Source organism: Scyliorhinus torazame, chromosome 22, assembly GCF_047496885.1.
Source record: "Scyliorhinus torazame isolate Kashiwa2021f chromosome 22, sScyTor2.1, whole genome shotgun sequence".
Classification (NCBI taxonomy): Eukaryota; Metazoa; Chordata; class Chondrichthyes; order Carcharhiniformes; family Scyliorhinidae; genus Scyliorhinus; species Scyliorhinus torazame.
Window position 1 is genome coordinate 77,607,512 of NC_092728.1, and position 23,334 is coordinate 77,630,845.

At 45.6% G+C, this 23,334-nt stretch overlaps 1 protein-coding gene across 12 annotated transcripts in view; it reads right to left on the reverse strand.

The window, feature by feature from the left end:
- The window catches only part of strbp (spermatid perinuclear RNA binding protein), a 276,353-nt gene that overhangs the window by 37,949 nt on the left and 215,070 nt on the right, over nt 1-23,334 (reverse strand). For 9 of the 12 annotated variants that reach the window (XM_072488405.1, XM_072488411.1, XM_072488409.1 and 6 more), the window contains 3 exons: nt 19,339-19,443; nt 8,920-9,128; nt 3,388-3,555 (listed from right to left, as the gene is read on the reverse strand). In XM_072488405.1, coding sequence (XP_072344506.1) covers nt 3,388-3,555; nt 8,920-9,128; nt 19,339-19,443 — 482 coding nt within the window. The remainder of the gene's footprint in view (nt 1-3,387; nt 3,556-8,919; nt 9,129-19,338; nt 19,444-23,334) is intronic. The other 3 variants (XM_072488410.1, XM_072488408.1, XM_072488412.1) reach the window with 1 other exon arrangement.

Here is a 23,334-nt window from a genome sequence, read left to right on the forward strand (position 1 = left end):
AGGGAAATTGGTCTGTAGGACCCGCATTGTAGCGGGTCCTTTTCCTTCTTTAAGAGAAGCGATATCGTTGCTTCAGACATAGTCGGGGGCAGTTGTCCCCTTTCCTTTGCCTCATTAAAGGTCCTCGTCAGTACCGGGGCGAGCAAGTCCAAATATTTTCTATAAAATTCGACTGGGAATCCGTCCGGTCCCGGGGCCTTTCCCGTCTGCATGCTCCTAATTCCTTTCACCACTTCTTCTACCTCGATCTGTGCTCCCAGTCCCACCCTTTCCTGCTCTTTCACCTTGGGAATTTCCAGCCGATCCAAAAAGTCCATCATTCTCTCCCTCCCATCCGGGGGTTGAGCTTCATATAATTTTTTATAAAATGTCTTGAACACTTCATTCACTCTCTCCGCTCCCCGCTCCATCTCTCCTTCCTCGTCCCTCACTCCCCCTATTTCCCTCGCTGCTCCCCTTTTCCTCAATTGGTGTGCCAGCAACCTGCTCGCCTTCTCCCCATATTCATACTGTACACCCTGTGCCTTCCTCCATTGTGCCTCTGCAGTGCCTGTAGTCAGCAAGTCAAATTCCACATGCAGCCTTTGCCTTTCCCTGTACAATCCCTCCTCCGGTGCTTCCGCATATTGTCTGTCCACCCTCAAAAGTTCTTGCAGCAACCGCTCCCGTTCCTTACTCTCCTGCTTCCCTTTATGTGCCCTTATTGATATCAGCTCCCCCCTAACCACCACCTTCAACGCCTCCCAGACCACTCCCACCTGGACCTCCCCATTGTCATTGAGTTCCAAGTACTTTTCAATACATCCCCTCACCCTTAGACACACCCCCTCATCCGCCATTAGTCCCATGTCCATTCTCCAGGGTGGGCGCCCTCCTGTTTCCTCCCCTATCTCCAAGTCCACCCAGTGTGGGGCGTGATCCGAAATGGCTATAGCCGTATACTCCGTTCCCCTCACCTTCGGGATCAATGCCCTACCCAGCACGAAAAAGTCTGTGCGCGAATAGACTTTATGGACATAGGAGAAAAACGAGAACTCCTTACTCCTAGGTCTACTGAATCTCCACGGGTCCACACCTCCCATCTGCTCCATAAAATCCTTAAGCACCTTGGCTGCTGCCGGCCTCCTTCCAGTCCTGGACTTCGACCTATCCAGCCCTGGTTCCAACACCGTGTTAAAGTCTCCCCCCCATTATCAGCTTTCCCGTCTCCAGGTCCGGAATGCGTCCTAGCATCCGCCTCATAAAATTGGCATCATCCCAGTTCGGGGCATACACGTTTACCAAAACCACCGTCTCTCCCTGTAGTTTGCCACTCACCATCACGTATCTGCCCCCGTTATCCGCCACTATAGTCTTTGCCTCGAACATAACCCGCTTCCCCACTAATATAGCCACCCCCCTGTTGTTCGCATCTAGCCCCGAATGGAACACCTGCCCCACCCACCCTTTGCGCAGCCTAACCTGGTCTATCAGTTTCAGGTGCGTTTCCTGTAACATAACCACATCTGCTTTAAGTTTCTTAAGGTGTGCGAGTACCCGTGCCCTCTTTATCGGCCCGTTGAGCCCTCTCACGTTCCACGTGATCAGCCGAGTTGGGGGGCTTCCCGCCCCCCCCCCTTGCCGATTAGCCATCATCTTTTTCCAGCTTCTCACCCAGTTCCCACGCAGCTGTATCTCCCCCAGGCGGTGCCCCCCCGCCCATCCTCTCCCGTACCCGCTCCCCCCTTTCCCCAGCAGCAGCAACCCAGTAATTCCCCCCTCCCATCCCCCCCGCTAGACCCCCCGCTAGCGTAATTACTCCCCCCATGTTGCTCCCAGAAGTCAGCAAACTCTGGCTGACCTCGGCTTCCCCCCGTGACCACGGCTCGCACCGTGCGACGCCCCCTCCTTCCTGCTTCTCTATTCCCGCCATAATTATCATAGCGCGGGAGCCAAGCCCGCGCTTCTCCCTTGGCCCCGCCCCCCATGGCCAACGCCCCATCTCCTCTCCCTCCCCACCTCCCCCCATCACCCCCTGTGGGAGAGAGAAAAGTTACCACACCGCAGGATTAGAACATAAAACCCCTCTTCGCCCCCCCCATTCGCCCCACCACTTTGTTCTAACGTTCTTTTTAATAATCCACTCATTCCAGTTTTTCTTCTACAATAAAAGTCCACGCTTCATCCGCCGTCTCAAAGTAGTGGTGCCTCCCTTGATATGTGACCCACAGTCTTGCCGGTTGCAGCATTCCAAATTTTATCTTCCTTTTATGAAGCACCGCCTTGGCCCGATTAAAGCTCGCCCTCCTTCTCGCCACCTCCGCACTCCAGTCTTGATAAACGCGGATCACCGCGTTCTCCCATTTACTGCTCCGAGTTTTCTTCGCCCATCTAAGGACCATTTCTCTATCCTTAAAACGGAGGAATCTCACCACTATGGCTCTGGGAGTTTCTCCTGCTCTCGGTCCTCGCGCCATAACTCGGTATGCTCCCTCCACCTCCAACGGACCCGCCGGGGCCTCCGCTCCCATTAACGAGTGCAGCATCGTGCTCACATATGCCCCGACGTCCGCACCCTCCACACCTTCAGGAAGACCAAGAATCCTCAGGTTGTTCCTCCTTGCGTTGTTTTCCAGTGCCTCCAACCTCTCCACACATCGTTTCTGATGTGCCTCCTGTATCTCCGTCTTCACCACCAGGCCCTGTATATCGTCCTCATTCTCGGCTGCCTTCGCCTTCACGACCCGAAGCTCCCGCTCCTGGGTCTTTTGTTCCTCCTTTAGCCCTTCAATCGCCTGTAGTATCGGGGCCAACAGCTCTTTCTTCATTTCCTTTTTTATCTCTTCCACGCAGCATTTCAAGAACTCTTGTTGTTCAGGGCCCCATGTGAAACTGCCACCTTCCGACGCCATCTTGGTTTTTGCTTGCCTTCCTTGCCGCTGTTCCAAAGGATCCGCTGCAATCCGGCCACTTTCCTCTCCTTTTTCCATCCGTGTCCAGGGGGAATTCCCTTCTGGTTTACCGCACGGTGTTTTTAGCCGTTAAAATTGCCGTTGGGGCTCCTATCAAGAGCCCAAAAGTCCGTTTCACCGGGAGCTGCCGAAACGTGCGACTCAGCTGGTCATCGCCGCACCCGGAAGTCGCACGTACACTTTCTATCTGATCTTCTAATTGCATAATTCTGGAAGTGAAAGGTAACTATCTCCAACATGATTATTTTCAAATGAACTCCAAGTGTTAACAAAAGGGAAGTAACCTTTGGTTAAACCTGATACATATTAGTGAACACTTACTTAATTTACTTTGAAACTAAAAAAGTCAAATTTCTAAAAATTGTGAATTTATAATAGCAAAATAATGAACTGATTCAGTCTACCTATTTATTGTTAGGCATTTGAAATCTGGTACCTCTAGAGTATTGGTGCTGGCCGTCGTAGCACAGCCAACTGTGTCATTGCTAGAGTTTGTAGAAACAGTTTCATTCTTATCATCGGCTGAGGACTTTTCTTCCATTTCCTGAGATTCAAAACCCATCTTCAAATCCATACCAGTTGGACAGCCCATTGCCTGAAGTACCTGGAATAACAGTGACAAAAAAAAAAAAATAGAATTTGGAAGCTTCAAGTGTTTCCCTATCCCAGTGCAAAAACTCCAATAATCTCATTAAGCTTTCAGAGCACTCACTGCATTGCATGTCTAAATTCAATATTACTATTATTCGTTTATTCATGGATTTGGCAGACACTAACAAAACATTTAACCCTTTGTTGTCCGCCTAGTTAACTGGAATTACATGTAATGAGCTCAGCTAGGGGTCACAGGTTCGAGCGAACATGTAGGGTTTTACAACAATTCAGCTGTTTACTTGGCCATTTTCTTGTTGCTAACCAAAAAATTTGATTTTTTTTTTTTGCATTCAATTTTGCAATTTGTCATGATTTCTAGCTTACTAGCCCATTGTCAGTACAATAAAAATAGGCTATTGTACAGCAAAGGTAGCATTAAAGGGGGAGAAGGTGCCATAGTGGTAATTTCACTGGACTCATAATTTGGAGGCTCAGACTGCTATTTGGGTTCAAATCCCACACAGGCAACTGATGGAATTTAAATTCAATTAACAATAAAAGAAAATGAAATTGAAAACTCATCTCAGTCATGGTGACCATGAAACTATCTTTGATTGTTGTAAAAATCCACCTAATTCATTCATTTTTCCCCCAGAAGGAAACCTACAATCCTTTTCCAGTTTGGCTACGTGTGAATCCAGACCCATACAATGTTGCTGACTCTTAACTGCCCTCTGAAATGACCCAATGAGCCACTCAGTTCAAGGGCAATTTCTGGGAAACAAATGATGGCCTTGCCAATGCCGCCCACATCTCATGAAAGAATACATTTTTAAAATGTAAAATATTATTCATGGAGATAATCTGTTGAAATTTCGGCCACATTAACACTACCCAAAGTAACTTGCTACAAAACATGGCACTTGAAATCAGGATTGTCACAGTCCATTGTAATAATAATAATAGCTTATTGTGACAAGTAGGCTTCAATGAAGTTACTGTGAAAAGCCGCTAGTCGCCACATTCCGGCACCTGTTCAGGGAGGCCGGTACGGGAATTGAACCCGCGCTGCTGCCTTGTTCTGTATCACAAGCCAACTGTTTCGCCCACTGTGCTAATCCAGCCCCTGGATTGTAGAGTAACCAACTGAAAAATATTTCTGATACATACAGATGCTGTAATTCAGCATACATAATTTTTCAAAACATTACACCAATCAATCCCAAAAATTATAAATGGGTAATTCTTTTGACTGGATCAATGAACATAAAACAGCTTCATATATTAGAATTCTATGCTTGAATTTGGTAATAATAAAACTGGTTAGTAAAGTAAGTATTTCAATGAAACTACTGGCTCAAACTCAGATATTCTCCTGACACACTGCAGCAGATTATCTGTCTTTTATAGTTCACAAGCCTTCATGGATGTATTGCTGGAAAATTAAAGACTTTGGAACAGGTTGTATATTCGCCATCTTAATTTGTGTAACAGTATTTCAGGGAGATTCATGACATGCTTTTCCTGAGGGAAACCTAGGTAATTCTACATTTGGTTTAAAACTGAAGAATCTGGAACAACCTTAAAAGCTATTATTCAAAATCATAAATGACAGCATTAGCTTTGTAAATTTCTTCAGCAGTAGTACACAGGAACGTAGGCTATTTTAGCATTTAATTTCCATTGTTAGCGAGCTTTGAAAAGGCTGATGTGACAGAAATTGCTCATTTGGAATGGTCAATGTGGTGGAATGCGGGTTTGTAATTAACAGTCCCCACATAAAGTTCATAGATCATAGAATTTACAGTGCAGAAGGAGGCCATTCGGCCCATCGAGTCTGCACCGGCTCTTGGAAAGAGCACCCTACCCAAGATCAACACCTCCACCTTATCCCCATAACCCAGTAACCCCACCCAACACTAATAGCAATTTTGGATACTAAGGGCAATTTATCATGGCCAATCCACCTAACCTGCACATCCTTGGACTGTGGGAGGAAGCCGGAGCACCCGGAGGAAACCCACGCACACACGGGGAGGATGTGCAGACACCGCACAGACAGTGACCCAAGTCGGAATCGAACCTGGGACCCTGGAGTTGTGAAGCAATTGTGCTATCCACAATGCTACCGTGCTGCCCTTGGTATCCTAAGTTGTTGGTATCAGCTACCAAGGGGACATTAGCACAAGTCAGGCACCGTTCCCAAAACAATGGAAACATTGAAAGTTATGTAGTAGTCCAGCTACGCCAGTTTCACATTAGCATAATGCAAAAATTAAAAATGGTCATGTGGTGTTCCTTGACTATAAATAAAGCTCAGAGACCAAGATGTTCAAAAGAAACTTCAGTGCACTTTTAACCAGCTTCCAGCTTTTTGTTCTTCTGTTAATATTACAAACTAGTCAACAAAAGATGGTATGATAAGACCTTAAAGCTCGACAGGAAAAGGCGGAGGGTATAATTTTCTGATTTTATTTTTGCAGAGTGTTGTAGCAAGGGTGAAAAAGTGAGTGGAAGCTGCCAGCCCCAAGGCAGCTTCTTCTACCGTATTTTTAGACTCTTAGCTAAAAACAAGTTCAGGGGCAGATCTCACAACATCACCCTAGGCACACCCTGCCAAAAACGATGGTTTTTAAAAGATTGGGGTCCAACAACAACCCCCTCCCCCCCCATCTCACACAGAATACCCACTGTCCACAGGCAGTGGTAGGGTGCAGTGTCAAGGTATTGCTCAGTTTTCACCCTCTCCCCCCTGGAGGACATTTAAATACATTCAAATGGTGCATAAAACGAATTTTGGGGCTCTAGTGGGATCCTCCCACCCACCCATATGAGGGAAACTGTGGGAACCTATCATGTACAAATCTGAAGCTGAGTGAGATTTGTCAATAAGCTACTCTACCAGCATATTACAACAATAGATGACATACAGATGTCATTAGTCTTTAACAGCACATAGAAGCAAAACTACCTAGAGACACTGATCCTTCAAGGAGTTTGCATCCTGTATCTCATTTATATCATATTAGTACTTCAAGTGGTGACTGGCAAAAGGAAGACTGGATCAATTGTAAATATAACAGTGGTTAGCACTGCTATCCACAGCGCCAAGGACGTGGGTTCGATTCCGGGTTCATTGGGTCTGCATGAAGTTTGCACATTCTCCCCTTGTCTGCGCGAGTTTCCTCCCACAGTCCAAAGGTTAGGTGGGGTGATGGGGATAGAGGAGAGTGGGCCTCGGTAGGGTGCTCTTTTGGAGGGCCGGTGCAAACTCAATGGGCCGAATGGCCGCCTTCTTCACTGTAGGGATTCTATGAAATACCTAAAGAAGCCGTCATTGTGGCCACACTGAACAGCGCAAATTGTTGAAATAAAACAATAAAAAGTAGCATAAATCCAAGACACCAATGAGAAACATAAACAACAGGGAGTCTAGGATGGTGTTTGGCACAAGCAGATGTTGGCACAAGCCAGAAATGGAAGCCAACGGAACTCAAAAATACAGGCACTAGCTAGACTAAAAAATGTTATTTTATCCATGTTAAAATCAAGGGTCATATGCAAATCTACCTGCCGGAAGAATTGAGGTTGGTAATAAACTTACCAAACTTGTCAGTTTTGATAAAGATAACCCAACCTTACTGGAAACCATAGATTTATCAAACAACATGGAACATGTCTCAACCAGCTTATTTGTGTGAAAACATTTTTGTCGTTTGGTGAACTACATAGCCCAGAATGAACCCATACATCCATGTGTTCGTTAACATTTCCTACTTAGGCTCAATTGCGAGGGCTGGTTTAGCACAGGGCTAAAGAGCTGTCTTTTAAACCAGACCAAGGCAGGCCAGCAGCACGGTTCAATTCCCGGACCAGCCTCCCCGAACAGGCACTGGAATGTGGCGACTAGGGGCTGTTCACAGTAACTTCATTTGAAGCCTACTTGTGACAATAAGCGATTTTCATTTAATTTCATTTTTATTTCTTTGACTTATGATTTGTGGAGAACTTCTTTTACCAACTGTTTTGAGATGTGTGTGTCAAATTTCAAGCTGCACCATTATTGTAACCCAAAACAGACTGAAATGAATTAATTATGCAGTACACAATAACCTTCATTTTAGGAGTAGTTTGTATGCAGGGAATCTAAATAATATTTCCTCATTAATTGATTGCTCAAAAAAATAAATCCAATGTCACGGACAGAATTTATGTTTTCTTACTGTCTGTGACCGAGGTGTTTTATATTTAAGGTGTATGTGTTCCTACCTTCAGAGTGGTTGTCCTAATTTAAATAATCCCATTAGCAAGTTGTTCTGTGAATTTTTAAAATAAATATTTAATATGGCACACTGGAGGTACAAAAACACGATGCATCACACAGACAAAGATCTGATATAGAGGAAGAAATATATACAGGGTATTTAAATGGTATAATTGTCTCAGTCTCTTTTGTGGCAGACCTGTAGGCTCTTAGATGAGTTGATGCTTTACATTAAGGTCCTGTAAGCAAAGGTCTTCTAAGCAGAGTAAGCTGCCAAAGCTTCTTGTAATTGAATTTTCAGTAGGTTGGCTCTCAGGTAAACCTGAAGTTGGAACAGTTTGGAGAGAGACCTTCTACGACTTTTAAGATATGGCTGTTTATTACTGCAGCTGGTTTGATGACTTTCTGCTGGTCTCTGACTCTGCAGAGTTGATTGTTGCTGTTTTAAGAGCAGGCACCAAACATGGCAGTCTTACCAGTGTGATTTTTGACATGTTACAATCCAAAGTCCTTTCGCAATAAGGTGGTTTGTTAGGCTGATAACTATCTTGTGTTGTGGCTTTTCACATATTGAGAGTTTGATATTGTCAAGGGCCTTGTATTTGAATGAGGGCCATCACAGTACAATGAAAGGTCAATGGGGTCTATTTCACATTCCTCTAACATCCATTGCGTTTTGATGTCTCCGGTGAAACATGGAGAAGGATTGCCTGAAAACCCCATTGTCTGTAGGTTTTGGTCCTTCCTCAAACATGAGATATGTGAATTTCATAAGTGTCTGTGAGGTCCCATCACTCTGGTACATATTTAATTGGATATTGGCTGTAGGCTTGGGTGTCTACAGTTCAAATGTCAAAAGTCACATGGTAGATTGCAGCTATCGGAATAGCACTGGTGTTATTTCACTCTTTAAAAATATAACTTTAAAATTTGTTGTATCGCCGTGACTGCACTGGGCATGATGCAGTAAATTTGATTGTTGTTTTCTCTGGAAATTTCCTATCCATGGCATGGTTGTGCATTCCATGAGCATTTTCCCCCAAACTGACCCTCTCAAAATTTACTCTAACAAGCAAAAAATATCATTATTGTAAGCTACTTTTATCTTACCTTAACTGCTACATTAAGTTTGGCTGTTTTTTTAGATGGTCCTGAGGCTTCATAGGTTTTTCCATCAACATCCACAGACATCGTGAAGACAGGTGCATGCACAGGACCAGACTGTGAAAGAAGCTTGTACTGTAGGCCAGGTTTAATTTGATTCAGTCTCATAAGAGCATTCATAGGTTGGTTAACATCTATTGCCTTGCTTTCCATTACTAGAAAAAAAGTGCAAAAAGGAAATCTCAAAAGTCCTCAAAGTTTTTGTTCGAAAACATACTTCTGCTTTAGAAATTATCACAATTTTTCCACCTGACGGTTTAACATGAGGAAGATTCAAAATGTATAAAACAGGTTTTATTTCATCACATTATTTACAGGACTTACAACGTGTCCTCAGTAATCTGGCTGTTCTTTGCTGAGTATCCACTAGATGCTCTTTCAATTAAGTATTTAAGTGGCAAATTACTGGGAATTGAAATACAGTCTTAGATGCCCACAGTGCACTGCAGACATCTATGTACAGGGAACTTTTCACCATTGTTGTTAGAACGCCTACTTCTATCACCCTGTTCTTTCGAATATCTAATTAATTTAAGGTCCACTAAACAGACTTTTGTCCATAATCTCACTCCAGCCATACACAACCCAATATATTCTTCACTCCTCTTATACTGGGTAACTCATTATTTCTCACTCTCTTTGCTCCACTATTAACAGTTTATCCCTCAGAATGTTTCCCTATACCCCTCTAACATTATAGAACCATAGAATTCCTACAGTGCAGAAGGGAAACATTTGGCCCATCAGAGTATACACCGACCCTCTGAAAGAGGATCTTATCTAGGCCCACTCCCCCAGCAAATCCCCGGAACCCCACCTAACATACACAGTTTTGAACACTAGGGGGCAAATTACCATGGTCAATCCACCGAACCTGCACATCTTTGGACTGTGGCAGGAAACCGGATCACCCAGCGGAAACCCATGCAGACTTGGGAAGAAAATGCAAACTCCACACAGACAGTCACCAAAGGCCGAAATTGAACCCAGGTCCCTGACGTGGTGAGGCAACAGTGCTAACCATTGTGCCACCCATATCTGCTAACCAATGTTTCAAAATCTCATTTTCATCATGTGTTTGAAACTGCTCAAATTTTTCTATTTTCTGCTGTGGTTTGTACCCATCATCTTTTCTTTGTCAGTAATTTCCGGTCAACCACCACCCTGAGCTACCTAACCTACACTTGGCTATCTGACTATCACTCTGACATCAGCAAAACTTAAAACAACCAATTTCTATCACAAACCTTGCAACTTGACCCAGACTTTGCCCACCACCTTGGTTGCTTATTAAGAAATAACCTTACATGGGCATCTTGATTAACCCAAGAGCTGAACTTCAAATTACATACCAAAAGTCAGCAAATCTTCTTCCACACCAGTCTGTACCTCACAACCAGCTCCACACCTTTGTCATTCCAGGCTCAAACATTTTCAATGTTTGCCTGTTTGCCCCATTCTCCAGTTACAACTCTTCTAGTCAAAATCTATTGCCTCCCACCCTAATGCTATCACCACCGCCCACCTGCAATGCACTGAATTCTACAAAATCCTGTTCCCTCTCGACTGCTGCAAACCCCTTCAATCTTGTCCTTTGATCTGACTCTGGCCTCCTTTTGATCACCCCTCTTCTTTCATTCCACTTGTTACAGCAAGGCCTTTAATTGTTTCGACCTCATGTTTGAATCGTTTTTTTACCATGCTAAAACATGTTACATAGTTTGAAATATATAAGCAAATACTGGAAATCTGACATAAAAACAAGTGCTGAAAGATCGTAGTAGGTCTGGCAGCAACTGGGGCAAGCAAGAGCGAGAGAGAGAGAGAGAGAGAGAGAGTGAGTGAGAGTGATTTAGCTAAATGGGAACCAAGAACTAAAGTTCCATAGTGAGTGCATTTAGCCGTGTTTCCTGGTGCTCACAGTGCCGAGAAACTCCCTGCTATTTTACGTGCCCCGGATAGATAGGGGGCATCAGCGGGGAATGTAGCCCCGTTTTCTGCACCAAGGAGCACTGAACGCCGGAACTCCTTGCCGTAACGGGAGATCAGGACGCCATTTGTAAATGGCTTCCCGATCTTTGGAGTCCCATAGGCAACCCCTGACCTTCCCAGCCCCAACTCATGGTGAGAGGATCCTCGGGGCCCTCCCCGGACACTATACAGGGCACCCACAGCCTGATCGCAGTTGCGGGAAAAATGCCAGCTTGCACCTTGGCACTGCCAACCTGGTAGCCTGGCAGTGTCCCTGCCAGCTGGCAGTGGCACCTGTGCACCTTGTCAGTACCAGGCTGGCACCCATGTGGCACTGCCAAGGTACCACCCTGCCCAGGAGGCAAGCACCAGGGGGCTCCGAACCCCTAGGAGACCCCCACAAGTGTCATTCTGTCTGGTTTGTGGAGACCAGTACTGAACGGCGCTTGCCCAAGATCGCCAAGGCGAAGGGGATAGATCCCAATGCCTCAGGTGTGTCGGGGGACTGCATATTAAAGACTAGCTGTCAAGTTTTGCCAAAAGGTGACATCGCAATGTCTCGTGAGATCGCGCTAGGTCTCCTGAGGCGTTGCGAGCCGGATAGATCTCATGAGCGGGGTCTTTCGGCTTCTATAGGCTACGTTGCGCCGTGTGCTCTGCCTTTTCAGGTGCAACATGGCCGTTCGATCATGCCCACATTTAGCATTTAGAGTCCGGTATGACTGGAGTTCTAAAGAAAAGTTATATTGGACTTGAAACTTTAAATCTGTTTCTCTCTCCATAGATGTTGCCAGACCAGCTAAGTTTTTCCAGTATTTTAATTTCATTTTTTGTAAATGCAAGATGTTGTTGCACTGTGCATTGTGATGCCTCTTTCTCATTGAGATGCAAACTAAAAGTTCCAAGTTATTTCAAATGCCAACGTGTTTTAGTTGTTCACATCTCTTAATTAGCCACCTTAAATAGCTCCCATTACAGCTAGCTCCAGTGTCAAACTTGTAGCAGCCAATATTTTACCCAAACGGAAATATATAGCTAAAAATGCTCTCTATGAACCACTCAATTTTAGAAACAGAAATGGAAGCATATATCTTTGACGGTACTCTCTGCATCTATTATCTCATTAACTTGCCTTTCACATGCATCCTTTAATATTGTTGTCAAGTAATTACTTTTCCTCTTAACGGGTGAAAGATCAAGTGAGATTGAGTAAGGGGTGGGTGGGCAATTGTTCCACTTGGGATTTGACTCGAAGTCGAGTGAGCGTGCCATATTGCTGAACAAGAAAACGGGATTTACAGGGGCTAGCAAGGTGGACTAGGGGAGGGGGGTTTGTGATAGTGAGTGGGGTGCTAGTAGGTACTCCGGTGATGTTGGTGAATGTAAATGCATCTAATTGGGACAATGAAGGCGCAATTAGGGGCGATCCCGGATTTGGACTCTCACCAAATTATCTCACCAGATATTATGGGAAGGGGTGATTTTAATTGTCTACTGGAGTCTAGGGTGGATACCTCGATCCCTAAGCCGATGGGGAGGTCGAGAATGGCGCGAGCTGGGAGGGTTTAATGGAGAGGATGGGGATTGTGGATCCTTGGAGGTTTGGGCACTCAAGAGCAAGGGAGTATTTCTTCTTATCAATGTGTACAAGGATTATTCCCAGGTTGACTTTTACGTGGTGAGCTGCCAGAGACAGTAGTAGAGGCGGGTACAATTTTGTCTTTTACAAAGCATTTAGACAATTATATGGATAAGATGGGTAGAGAGGTATATGGGCCAAATGCGCGCAATTGAGACTAGCTTAGTGCAAAAAACTGGGCGGCATGGACCAGTTGGGCCGAAGGGCCCGTTTCCATGCTGTAATCCTCTATGACTCTAGGGCAGCGAATGTGGAGGTGACATGATGGCGGGATGGGCAGATTGGGTCAGGTTAGAGGGGTCGTCTTGCAAGGGTACGGGCTTGAGGGCTCTGGTGATGACCTGCTGCTGTTCGCCCCGAGGAAGTATACGAGGAGTCCAGTGGTGGAGTCATCTATAAAAGTTTGGAACCAGCTGAGGAGGCACTTTAAATTGCGTCACATGTCAGTGATGACTCCATGTGTGGGAATCATAAGTTTTGGGGGGGCCTCAGGTGCTAGAGGATACGCTTTTGGATAAAATGTTGCTCCCGGATGGGGGTGATGGTAGGATTGGGAATATATATTGGTGGTTGGAGGAGCAGGGCACGTCCTTAGTGAAAAGGACCATGCAGAAGTGATAGTAGTAGTTGGGAAGGGAGATAGGATAGGAACTTTGGTGCAAAGTAATATGCTGAGTGAACTTTTTTTTTAGTATCACAAGTAGGCTTACATTAACACTGTAATGAAGTTACTGTGAAAATCCCTAGTCGCCACACTACGGCGCATGTTCAGGTACAGAGATGGAGAATTCAGAATGTCCAATTTACCTAACAAGCACATCTTTCAGGACTTCCTAACCTCCTTTGCGCAAGGATGAGTCTTATACAATGTACGGTGGTGCACAGGCTCCACACAACTCAGGCCTGGATGAGCGTTTTTTTCTGGAGGTAGCAGGCGAGTGCAAGAGGTGTGGGAGGGGGCCGGTGATGATCTGGGGCTTGAGGAGTTGGAGAACTTTTGGGAGGCGGTAATTGGGAACATAGGATTGCAGGAGCTCAGATGAAGCCGGTCCCAATGGTGGCGACCTTTGGGGTGTTGGAGCTGCTGGAGGGGAAGGGGGCTGATGTCGTTTTCTTCGTCTCTCTTCTTGCCTGGCGGCGAATACTTTTGAATTGGAGGTTGGCCGCGCCGCCAGGGGCTGCGTCATGGGTCGGAAACTTAAGATGTATTTCTCAGGTTGGAGAAAAGATCAAATTTGCCCTAAGGAGGAGGGCTTTGAGATACGGTGAGGCCATTAATGGCTAGTTTTGAGTAGCTGTGTCTTGCGGGGGGAGGGAGTAAATGGGGGGAAAATGTACAATCTGTATACATTGTTGTTAAGATTGTGTTATTATGTTGAATATGTTTGGAATAAAATAATCTTTTTTTTTTTAAAAGCAGTTCAGATAAGGTTTGCTAGACTAATACCAGGAATGAGTGGATTGTCTTTTGAGGAAAGGTGAGATTTGTATCCATTCGAGTTTAGAAGAGTAAGAAGCGACTTGATTAAAACCTTTAAGATCCTGAGGGGAATTGACAGGGTGGATGTGAAGAGGGTGTTTTCGCTTGTCGGAGAATCTAGAACCGGAGGTCACTGATTAAAAATAAGGGGTCGCTCATTTAAGAAGGAGAGGAGGAGAAATTCCCTCTTTCAGGGGGTCAGGAGTTTTTGGAACTCTCTTCCTCCAAAGGAAGTGGAAGCAGAATCTTTGAATATTTTTAAGGCTGAGTTAAATGGATTCTTGATTAATAAGGGGACGAAAGGTTATTGGGAGTAGGCAGGAATGTGGAGTTGAAGTTACAATCGGATCAAGCATGATCTTATTGAATGTTGGAGCAGGCTTGAGGGGCCGAGTGGCCTACTCCTGCTCCAACATTCATATGTACTTGTACTTTCGCATTGTGATTTGCTAACTAATAGAAATAATCTCTCAATACACTCAAATTCTCTTTCAACACTTATTGTATATGCCACTTTAAACTGTTCTTTTCTAGAGTAGAGCCAAGGTTTATTCAACTCTTTCATAATTAATATTTTCTCGTCGCCAATATTATGAACCTGTGCTTTACTTTTTCCAATGGGTCCAAAATCCTTTCTAGAATAAAATGCACGGGTGAGGTTGGATTATGTTCTTCATCATCATCTCGTTTGATTTAATGTCCCAGGTATAAATTACAGAATATCTGATCTTTTATAGCCTTTTCCACCTGCAATATTGCTTTTAACGAGCTACATATCACCGCCCAAGGGATTGTCAGAAGGCACAAGCCTTTCCACTGCTTTAAGGTGGCAATCCATGGAGGGATTCTGGTGGCGCCACCCATGGCAAGATTAAGGGGAAGTGCCAGATAAAGTGCAGTCCAGAAAGTCCTCAATGGCAGAAAAGACAAAGGAAGACCATGCGTTTTATTGGCTGAGAACGTGGAGGAAGACTGTTGCAGCAAGGTGGTCCCAGTCATCGTGACTTGACACATCATTGAAATCTGACCATCAACATCATGTAGATAATGACAGCCCCCCACATTAAATAAAGTCAGGCAAGGGACCATTTGACATGCCCTATGATGATGGAAAATTGGCGATGTGACAGGGTTGTGAACCTGGGAGTCCCTCGTCAAACATCTGCACACAGACAACAGATGCATGAAGATCAATGGACATCTGTGTTGGGACAGATGTCTGAGCAGTCCTCTTCAGGGTAATCTCTCCTCACCACAAATGGGGAAATGTGGACGGAGCTAGAAAAGGTGACCTCCTGGTTGGGACGTCATCATCTTCATGGTCAAGGAAGGAAACCTTCACAACTTGTAATGTTAGAACACTCATGCATAATCTCAAGATTGACTGTCTGGGAAAAAATCTGTAATTGTATCACGTAAGCTTTCAAGTCTCCAAATTGACATTGCTGTCCTCAGTGAGACCCAGCAGCTGCAGGAACAAGCAGGGAGATGCACATTCTGCCGGAATGGAAAGTCTGACAGCAATACTCAACCATGAAGTTGATTTTGCCATCCAGAATAAAATCTTGAATGGACTGCTAGAACTCCTCATTTGTACAAATTTAAAGCTTATGGACATCCTAATACTCAGCCCTAATTATTAGGGCACTGTCATCAGCGCTTACTTAACATTTACAGTGCAGGAGGCCATTTGGCCCATCGAGTCTGCACCAGCCCTTGGAAAGAGCACCCTACTTAAGCCCACGCCTTCACCCTATCCCTGTAACTAAGTAAACTCTACCTAACCTTTTGAACACTAAGAGGCAATTTAGCATAGCCGATCCACCTAACCTGCACATCTTTGGACTGTGGGAGGAAACTGGATCACCTGGAGGAAACCCACGCAGACACGGGGAGAAATTGCAAACTCCACACAGTCACCCTAGGCCGGAATTGAATCCGGGACCCTGGAACTGTGAGGTAGCAGTGCTAACCACTGTGCCTCCGTGCCGCCCTTGACCTTGATGTCTGACCTTGAAGAAGGCTTCACTGCCATCCCAAAAGGAGAAAAGATCATCCTTCTGAGGAATGTTAATGCCAGGGTTGATCGTGACCATGATCCATTGAATCCCTACTGCGCAGGAGGCCATTTGACCCATCGAGTCTGCACCGACCCGCCAAAAGAGCATCCTACCTAGGCCCATTGTCTCAGTACTGGCACCTACTGGATTATGCCATTGTCCGGGTCAAAGATCTACGTGGTGTCTGTATCACTCAATCCATGTGAGGGACTGATGCCTCCTGGTCAGAGTATTGACTTGTTTGTTTGATTGATGATGAATATCCACCGAGCACCAAGACACCTCACGACCCCAAGAAGAAGAAGTTGAATGACTCGGCCCTAAAGCAGCCTGAGCAAAGAAGGATTCTAAGGGCAGTTCACATCCAATCAGGTTGATCTTCACATATCTCACCCAATTTCAGAACAGTGGGAAAAAAATAAAGCCTAAATTTGTGGGCCAAGACCACTGGGTTTCAGCATATTCAGGACTAGTTTGACAAAACCAACACTGAAATATGTGACACGCCCTACCCCAAAGGAAAACATGCAGCCTTTCGTGCCTGGTAGAACAACCCAGATCATAAATCAAGAAGGCAGCATACAAACAGCCCAAGGCTGCCACCCAAAGTCAAATCATCATGACATGTGATGCTTTTTTGAAGTCACCAGTATCATCCATGGTCCAAGATCAAACGGACAAAATCAGCATTTGCTCATGGGGTGCTGCATCTTTTTTTAAAGATGACAAAACCATCTGTCAACGCTGGAAAGAACATTTCTTTTTTTTTATTTTAGTGTAACCAATTCAATTTTTTCCAATTAAGGGGCAATTTAGCGTGGCCAATCCACCTACCCTGCACATCTTTGGGTTGTGGGCGCAAAACCCATGCAAACACAGGGAGAATATGAAAACTCCACACAGACAGTGACCCAGATCCTGGATCGAACCTGGCACCTCAGCGCCATGAGGCAGCAATGCTAACCACTGCGCCACCGTGCTACCCCGAAAGAACATTTCTAACAGCTTAACTTTGAATCCACAGTGGCAGCTGATACATTCCAGGCCATTCCCCAGTACTGTGTGGTAGAATGCATGGGTGAACCACCATTGAGGGAGAGCTGTAACCAATTCTTCCCCCTGCATTGCACTCGGTGCTCCTCCTCCCAGAGAATAGCGGGAGAGCCTCTAAAGTGGGTTGGCGCTGGGCACCAAATAGAGCGCAATGCTCCCGACCTGCGGCACCGACGCAATCTACATCCCAGGTTTCCGTCGCATTAACCTGTCTCCCAGAATTCACTGCCCCCACAAGTGCAGTGCAAGTCTGGGGCGAATCAGTACTGGTCTCCATCAACAGAGATCAGACATGATCAGCATGGCACGGGGTTTGGAGGCAATTGGGCCCCTGGCAGTGACAACGAATGGAGGGGGGATGGTCTCTGACGGTGAGTAGGAGGCATTGGTATGTAGGATCTGGATATTGGGGCATCTTTTAAAAATGGCACCACAATCTCCGAAAAGACAGCTTGGCTGGCTCCTCTAGGTTCTGCACTTCTTTTTCCTAGTGAGAATCTCACCAATCTCAAAACAAATGACTAAGTGTATGTGTATTATGATGGGAATTGCGCCAGAACAGCCAGTGGAATTTCCACTGTTTTTCCACCGAAATGTCACTTAAGGAGCGAAGTAACCGAATTGCAACAGAGTCCTTGTGTCGAGCATGATTAGCCGGGTGTTTTCCGGTGCTCGCAGTACTGAGAAAGACCACACTATCAAACGGGACTCTGTTGCAATCCAGGCCCTCGGTGGGGCACACCCCACTGAGGCCACACTTAGTCCCGTTTCCTGCACTGAGGAGCTCCACTAGCCAGAACATTTTTTAAGTGGTGCCCCAATCTCTCGACCCCATCCCTCAATGTGACCCCCTGACCTCGCAAAGCCCCAACTCACGTAAAAGTGTGTCCACAGGTGGCCGGCCACCCCCCCTCCTCTCACACAGATAGCGCACTCCCAGGCCCAATCCCTGGCGTGGGCGAAATGCCCTGCCACCCTAGGTACCCTGGCAGTGTAAGGCCGGCACCCAGCCTGGCACTGCCAGGCTATCACCCTGCCAAGAGGGTAGCAATGTTCGGGCCTCCGATCCTCTGGGAGACCCCTCAGATCCACCCCCCGTTTGTGGAGATCAGTACTGAACAATGTTCACCTAAGATCTCCGAGGGAGGGAGTTAAGATCCCAACATTTTGGGTTGATCAGGCAAGCTGCATATTAGAGTGAGACTCGCTACTCACTCTAATATGCAGATTTGTCAAATATCGATCCCCGTCCAGAATGCTCGCGACACTGCGCGAGATCCCATTAGATCAATGAGGCGTGGCGAGCGGGGGAGATCCCGGAAGAGGCATCTATCGGCTGTGTCACGTCTCCATTTGCCTGAATGGGTGCACATCGCAGCCGGTAGATCGCAACCGTAGTCATTTTTCGGAGAATTCCTCCCCACATCTCAAGAAGTTAAGCGAAGAGGAGGGATCAATATAATTTAGTCTGCTCTCACTGTAAAAGAATACATTTAGATGTAACGCAACAAGAATTTTCAAGGTCATGAGAGTCATAGGAATTACAGTGCAGATGTGTAATAGAATTGATCAAAATAAATTGGTAATTAAGGGGCATAATTTTTTTAAAAAAGAACAATGAACTCGGGCAAAACCATCAAATATATATGGCTGTTGGGATCAATGACATTAATTAAATCAAAGGGGATTTTGGATGCGTTTCTGAGAAAAGGCTTTCAGGACTTTGATCAATATCAGCATTCTGCTTTCTCAACAAAGACTGATTTTCTGGGCCTAATTGCTTTTGTCTGCTCATAAAATATGCGCCCCCCTCTTCTCATTATGAGATACAGAGTCATAAGGCGTTATGTTCTTATTCACTCTAATTCTCCAATGGAATGTGAAAATGTAATCTTGGTACTCTAAGCTCCATCGTCAATGGAAGTTCTAATAGGTGGAAATCATTTTTGTTTACAAAAAGTATTTGAACAAAATGTCATGAAACAGAATTGTAGATATACATTTTTACTGTCAGTTAACAAACTTCTCAAATTTGTGGTTAACTTGAAAGCACATGGAAGAGAAAGTTGCAAATTGGATATTGGATCGTCTTAGATAATCAGAAACATATGATGGTATTCTATTGATGGTAAATTGATGGGAAAACATGGATATTAGCTTACTTTTTCTCAGGTTCCTTTTCATCTTTTTGTTTGGATCTTTGTCATCTCCCATACCATCTTCATAAGGTCTCTTCAAAGGTACTGAGAGTGGTCCTGCAAAAAATCCTGAAGCATTTTAATTCATTACACATCTTTAGGTGAAAGACTAAATCAATAAAATTATTCATCCATGATTTGTATTGTAACACAGAGTTGAGATATGAACTTGCCATTCTTCATTCAGATAAGTTTACTTTTGAGAAAAGTATCAACAGTACAAAAATATTTATTTTATTTAAAGACATTTCTGCACTGGCTGATTTGATATTCTGAGGCAATAATCTTACACTTTTTCAAACTGCTGCCATTTATCATTAATGTACCAGGATTAAGTAGACCATTGTGGTCAATTTATCAGGCGTATTTTACTGATTTTAGGTTAAGCAATATCCATAGGCAATGATTTGCTTGGAGTTTGTTGTGAAAGAAATTCCATAAGACAATGCTACAGCTTTAATTTTTAACATTAGAACAAGGGCCATATTTCTATTTTTCTTTAAGAGCATACGACATACTTCGTATAAAGTTACAGCTGAATAATTTTTTAAAATTCAACACGTCCTGTTGTTGTTCTGAACTTGAGATAACCTGGAAGGGTTGTCAATTAGTAGAGAATTCAAGCAGTTGTCAATTTAAAGAAACTGTCAACAATCCAAATTAGCCTCTAATTTGTGGCACAGCGGAAGCACACTGGGCCCATAACCCAGAGGTCGATATATTGAAACCATCCCCTGCTATTTACATTCTCACCCACACCAAAAATAAGTTTCCCATTCCTCCTGTGGACACTGAACTGGTAAACCATAAGCCTAAAACAATGTTCAGGGATCCCTAGCTCGAATCCCACCACAGTAAGTTTCAATTTTAAAAAATCATTCTGTAGCAGACACGAGGGAGCTGAAAATTGTCAATTTAGACCATTTGGTAACAACAGCTAAGCGAAACAAACAGATATCAGCTAAGACAGAAATGATCAAGCACTGGATACTTGTCAACTGCCTGACTCGATATATTAACTCTGTTTCTCTCTCCACAGATGCTGCCAGCCCTGCTGAGCTTTTCCAGCACTTTTGTTTTTATTTTAGATCACCAGCGTCTGCAGTGTTTTGCTTTCATTTAAGGCACTGGATACATGATGAAATATAAGATTCTGAGGGGCTTGACAGTGTAGATGGTGAGAGGATCTCTCCCCTCATGGGGGAATCTAGAACTTGGGGGGCACAGTTTCAAAATAAGGGGTCCCCCATTTAAGATAGAGATGAAGAATTTCTTCTCTGAAGAGGATTGTTAGTGTGTGCAATTATCTGAGCAGACAGGAAAGTGGAGTTACAGTGGCTCAGTGGTTAGCACTGCTGCCTCACGCCGATGAGGAGCCAGGTTCGATCCTAGCCCCGGGTCACTGTTCATGTGGAATTTGCACATTTATCCCGTGTCTGCGTGGGTCTCACACCCACAACTGCGTATGGTAGGTAGATTGGCCATGATAAATTGCCCCTTAATTGGAAAAAAAGAATTCAGTACTCAAAATAAAAAAAAGTCCATAATCAGATCAGGCAAGATCTTACTGAATGGTGGAAAAGGATAAAGTGACCGAATGACCTACCTGTGTTCCTACTTATATTCTTGTACAATACACTGAGCAAATGTAACTACTTTAAAGAGACAATTTGATATTGATGCTTGGGAGAAACTTGCCGTTAACCATGCAATATGGCGATGCCTCATCTAACAAGCCACAACACGGTCGAAAACTGACTGCATAAAATCTGCTGTAGAAAAGCAACAAAAGCGACTTCCGGGTGCGGCGATGACCAGCTAAGTCGCACATTTCGGCAGCTCCCGGTGGAACGGACTTTTGGGCTCTTAATAGGAGCCCCAACGGCAATTTTAACGGCTAAAAACACTGTGCGGTAAACCAGAAGGGAATCCCCCCTGGACACGGATGGAAAAAGGAGAGGAAAGTGGCCGGATTGCGGTGGATCCTTTAGAGCAGCGGCAAGGAAGGCAAGCAAAAACCAAGATGGCGTCGGAAGGTGGCAGTTTAATATGGGGCCCTGAACAACACGGGTTTTTGAAACGCTGCGTGGAAGAGCTTAAAAAGGAGATGAAGAAGGAGCTGTTGGCCCCGATATTACAGGCGATTGAAGGGCTAAAAGATGAGCAAAAGACCCAGGAGCGGGAGCTTCGGGTCGTGAAGGCAAAGGCTGCCGAGAACGAGGACGATATACAGGGCCTGGTGGTGAAGACGGAGATGCACGAGGCACACCATAAACGATGTGTGGAAAGACTGGAGGTGCTGGAGAATAATGCGAGGAGGAAGAATTTAAGGATTCTTGGTCTTCCTGAAGGTGCAGAAGGGGCGGACGTCGGGGCATATGTGAGCACGATGCTGCACTCGTTGATGGGATCGGAGGCCCCGACAGGTCCGCTGGAGGTGGAGGGAGCCTATCGAGTTATGGCGCGAAGACCGAGGGCTGGAGAAATTCCTCGAGCCATAGTGGTGAGATTCCTCTGTTTTAAGGACAGAGAGATGGTCCTAAGATGGGCAAAGAAAACTCGGAGCAGCAGATGGGAGAACGCGGTGATCCGCGTATATCAAGACTGGAGTGCGGAGGTGGCGAGAAGGAGGGCGAGCTTTAATCGGGCCAAGGCGGTGCTTCATAAAAAGATCAAATTTGGAATGCTGCAGCCGGCAAGACTGTGGGTCACATATCAAGGGCAGCACCACTACTTTGAAACGGCGGATGAGGCGCGGACATTTATTGTTGAAGAGAAATTGGAATGAGTGGGTTATTAAAAAAGAACGTTTGAGACAAAGTGGTGGGGCGAATATGGGGGGCGAAGAGGGGGGAAAAAGTGGGGAGCGATGATTTTTATGTTGTTAATCCTGCGACCCGGTAACTTTTCTCTCTTCCAGTTTGTGGGGGAGGGAGGAAGGGAGGTGGAGGAGTTGGGGGCGTTGGCCATTGGGGGCGGGGCCAAAAGGGAACAAGGCTTTGTTCCCGCGCTATGATAATTATGGCGGGAATAGGGAAGCAGTAAGGAGGGAGCGTCGCACGGTGCGAGCCGAGGTCACGGGGGGAAGCCGAGGTCGGCCAGAGTTTGCTGACTTCTGGGAGCAACATGGGGGGTGTAACTACGCTAGTGGGGGATCTAGCGTGGGAGGTGGGGATTTACTGGGTTGCTGCTGCTGGGGAGAAGGGGAAGCTGGTATGGGGTGGGGTGGGCGGGGCGGGGGGGGCACTGCCTGGGGGGGACACAGCTGCGTGGGAACCGGGTGAGGAGCTGGGTAAAAGGGGATGGCTAATCGACAAGGGGGGGGGGGGGGGGGGGTTAAAGAGCCCCCCAACCCGGCTGATCACGTGGAATGTGAGAGGGCTGAACGGGCCGATAAAGAGGGCACGGGTACTCGCACACCTAAAGAAACTTAAGGCAGATGTGGTTATGTTACAGGAGACGCATTTGAAACTGATAGACCAGGTTAGACTACGCAAAGGATGGGTGGGGCAGGTGTTTCATTCGGGGCTAGATGCGAAAAACAGGGGGGTGGCTATATTAGTGGGGAAGCGGGTAATGTTTGAGGCAAAGACCATAGTGGCGGATAGTGGGGGCAGATACGTGATGGTGAGTGGCAAATTACAGGGGGAGGCGGTGGTCTTAGTGAACGTTAATGCCCCGAACTGGGATGATGCCAACTTTATGAGGCGCATGTTAGGACGTATCCCGGACCTAGAGGTGGGGAAGTTGGTAATGGGTGGAGATTTTAACACGGTGCTGGAACCAGGGCTGGACAGATCGAGGTCCAGGACTGGAAGGAGGCCGGCAGCAGCCAAGGTGCTTAAAGACTTTATGGAGCAGATGGGAGGAGTAGACCCATGGAGATTTAGTAGACCTAGGAGTAAGGAGTTTTCGTTTTTCTCCTATGTCCACAAAGTTTATTCGCGAATAGACTTTTTT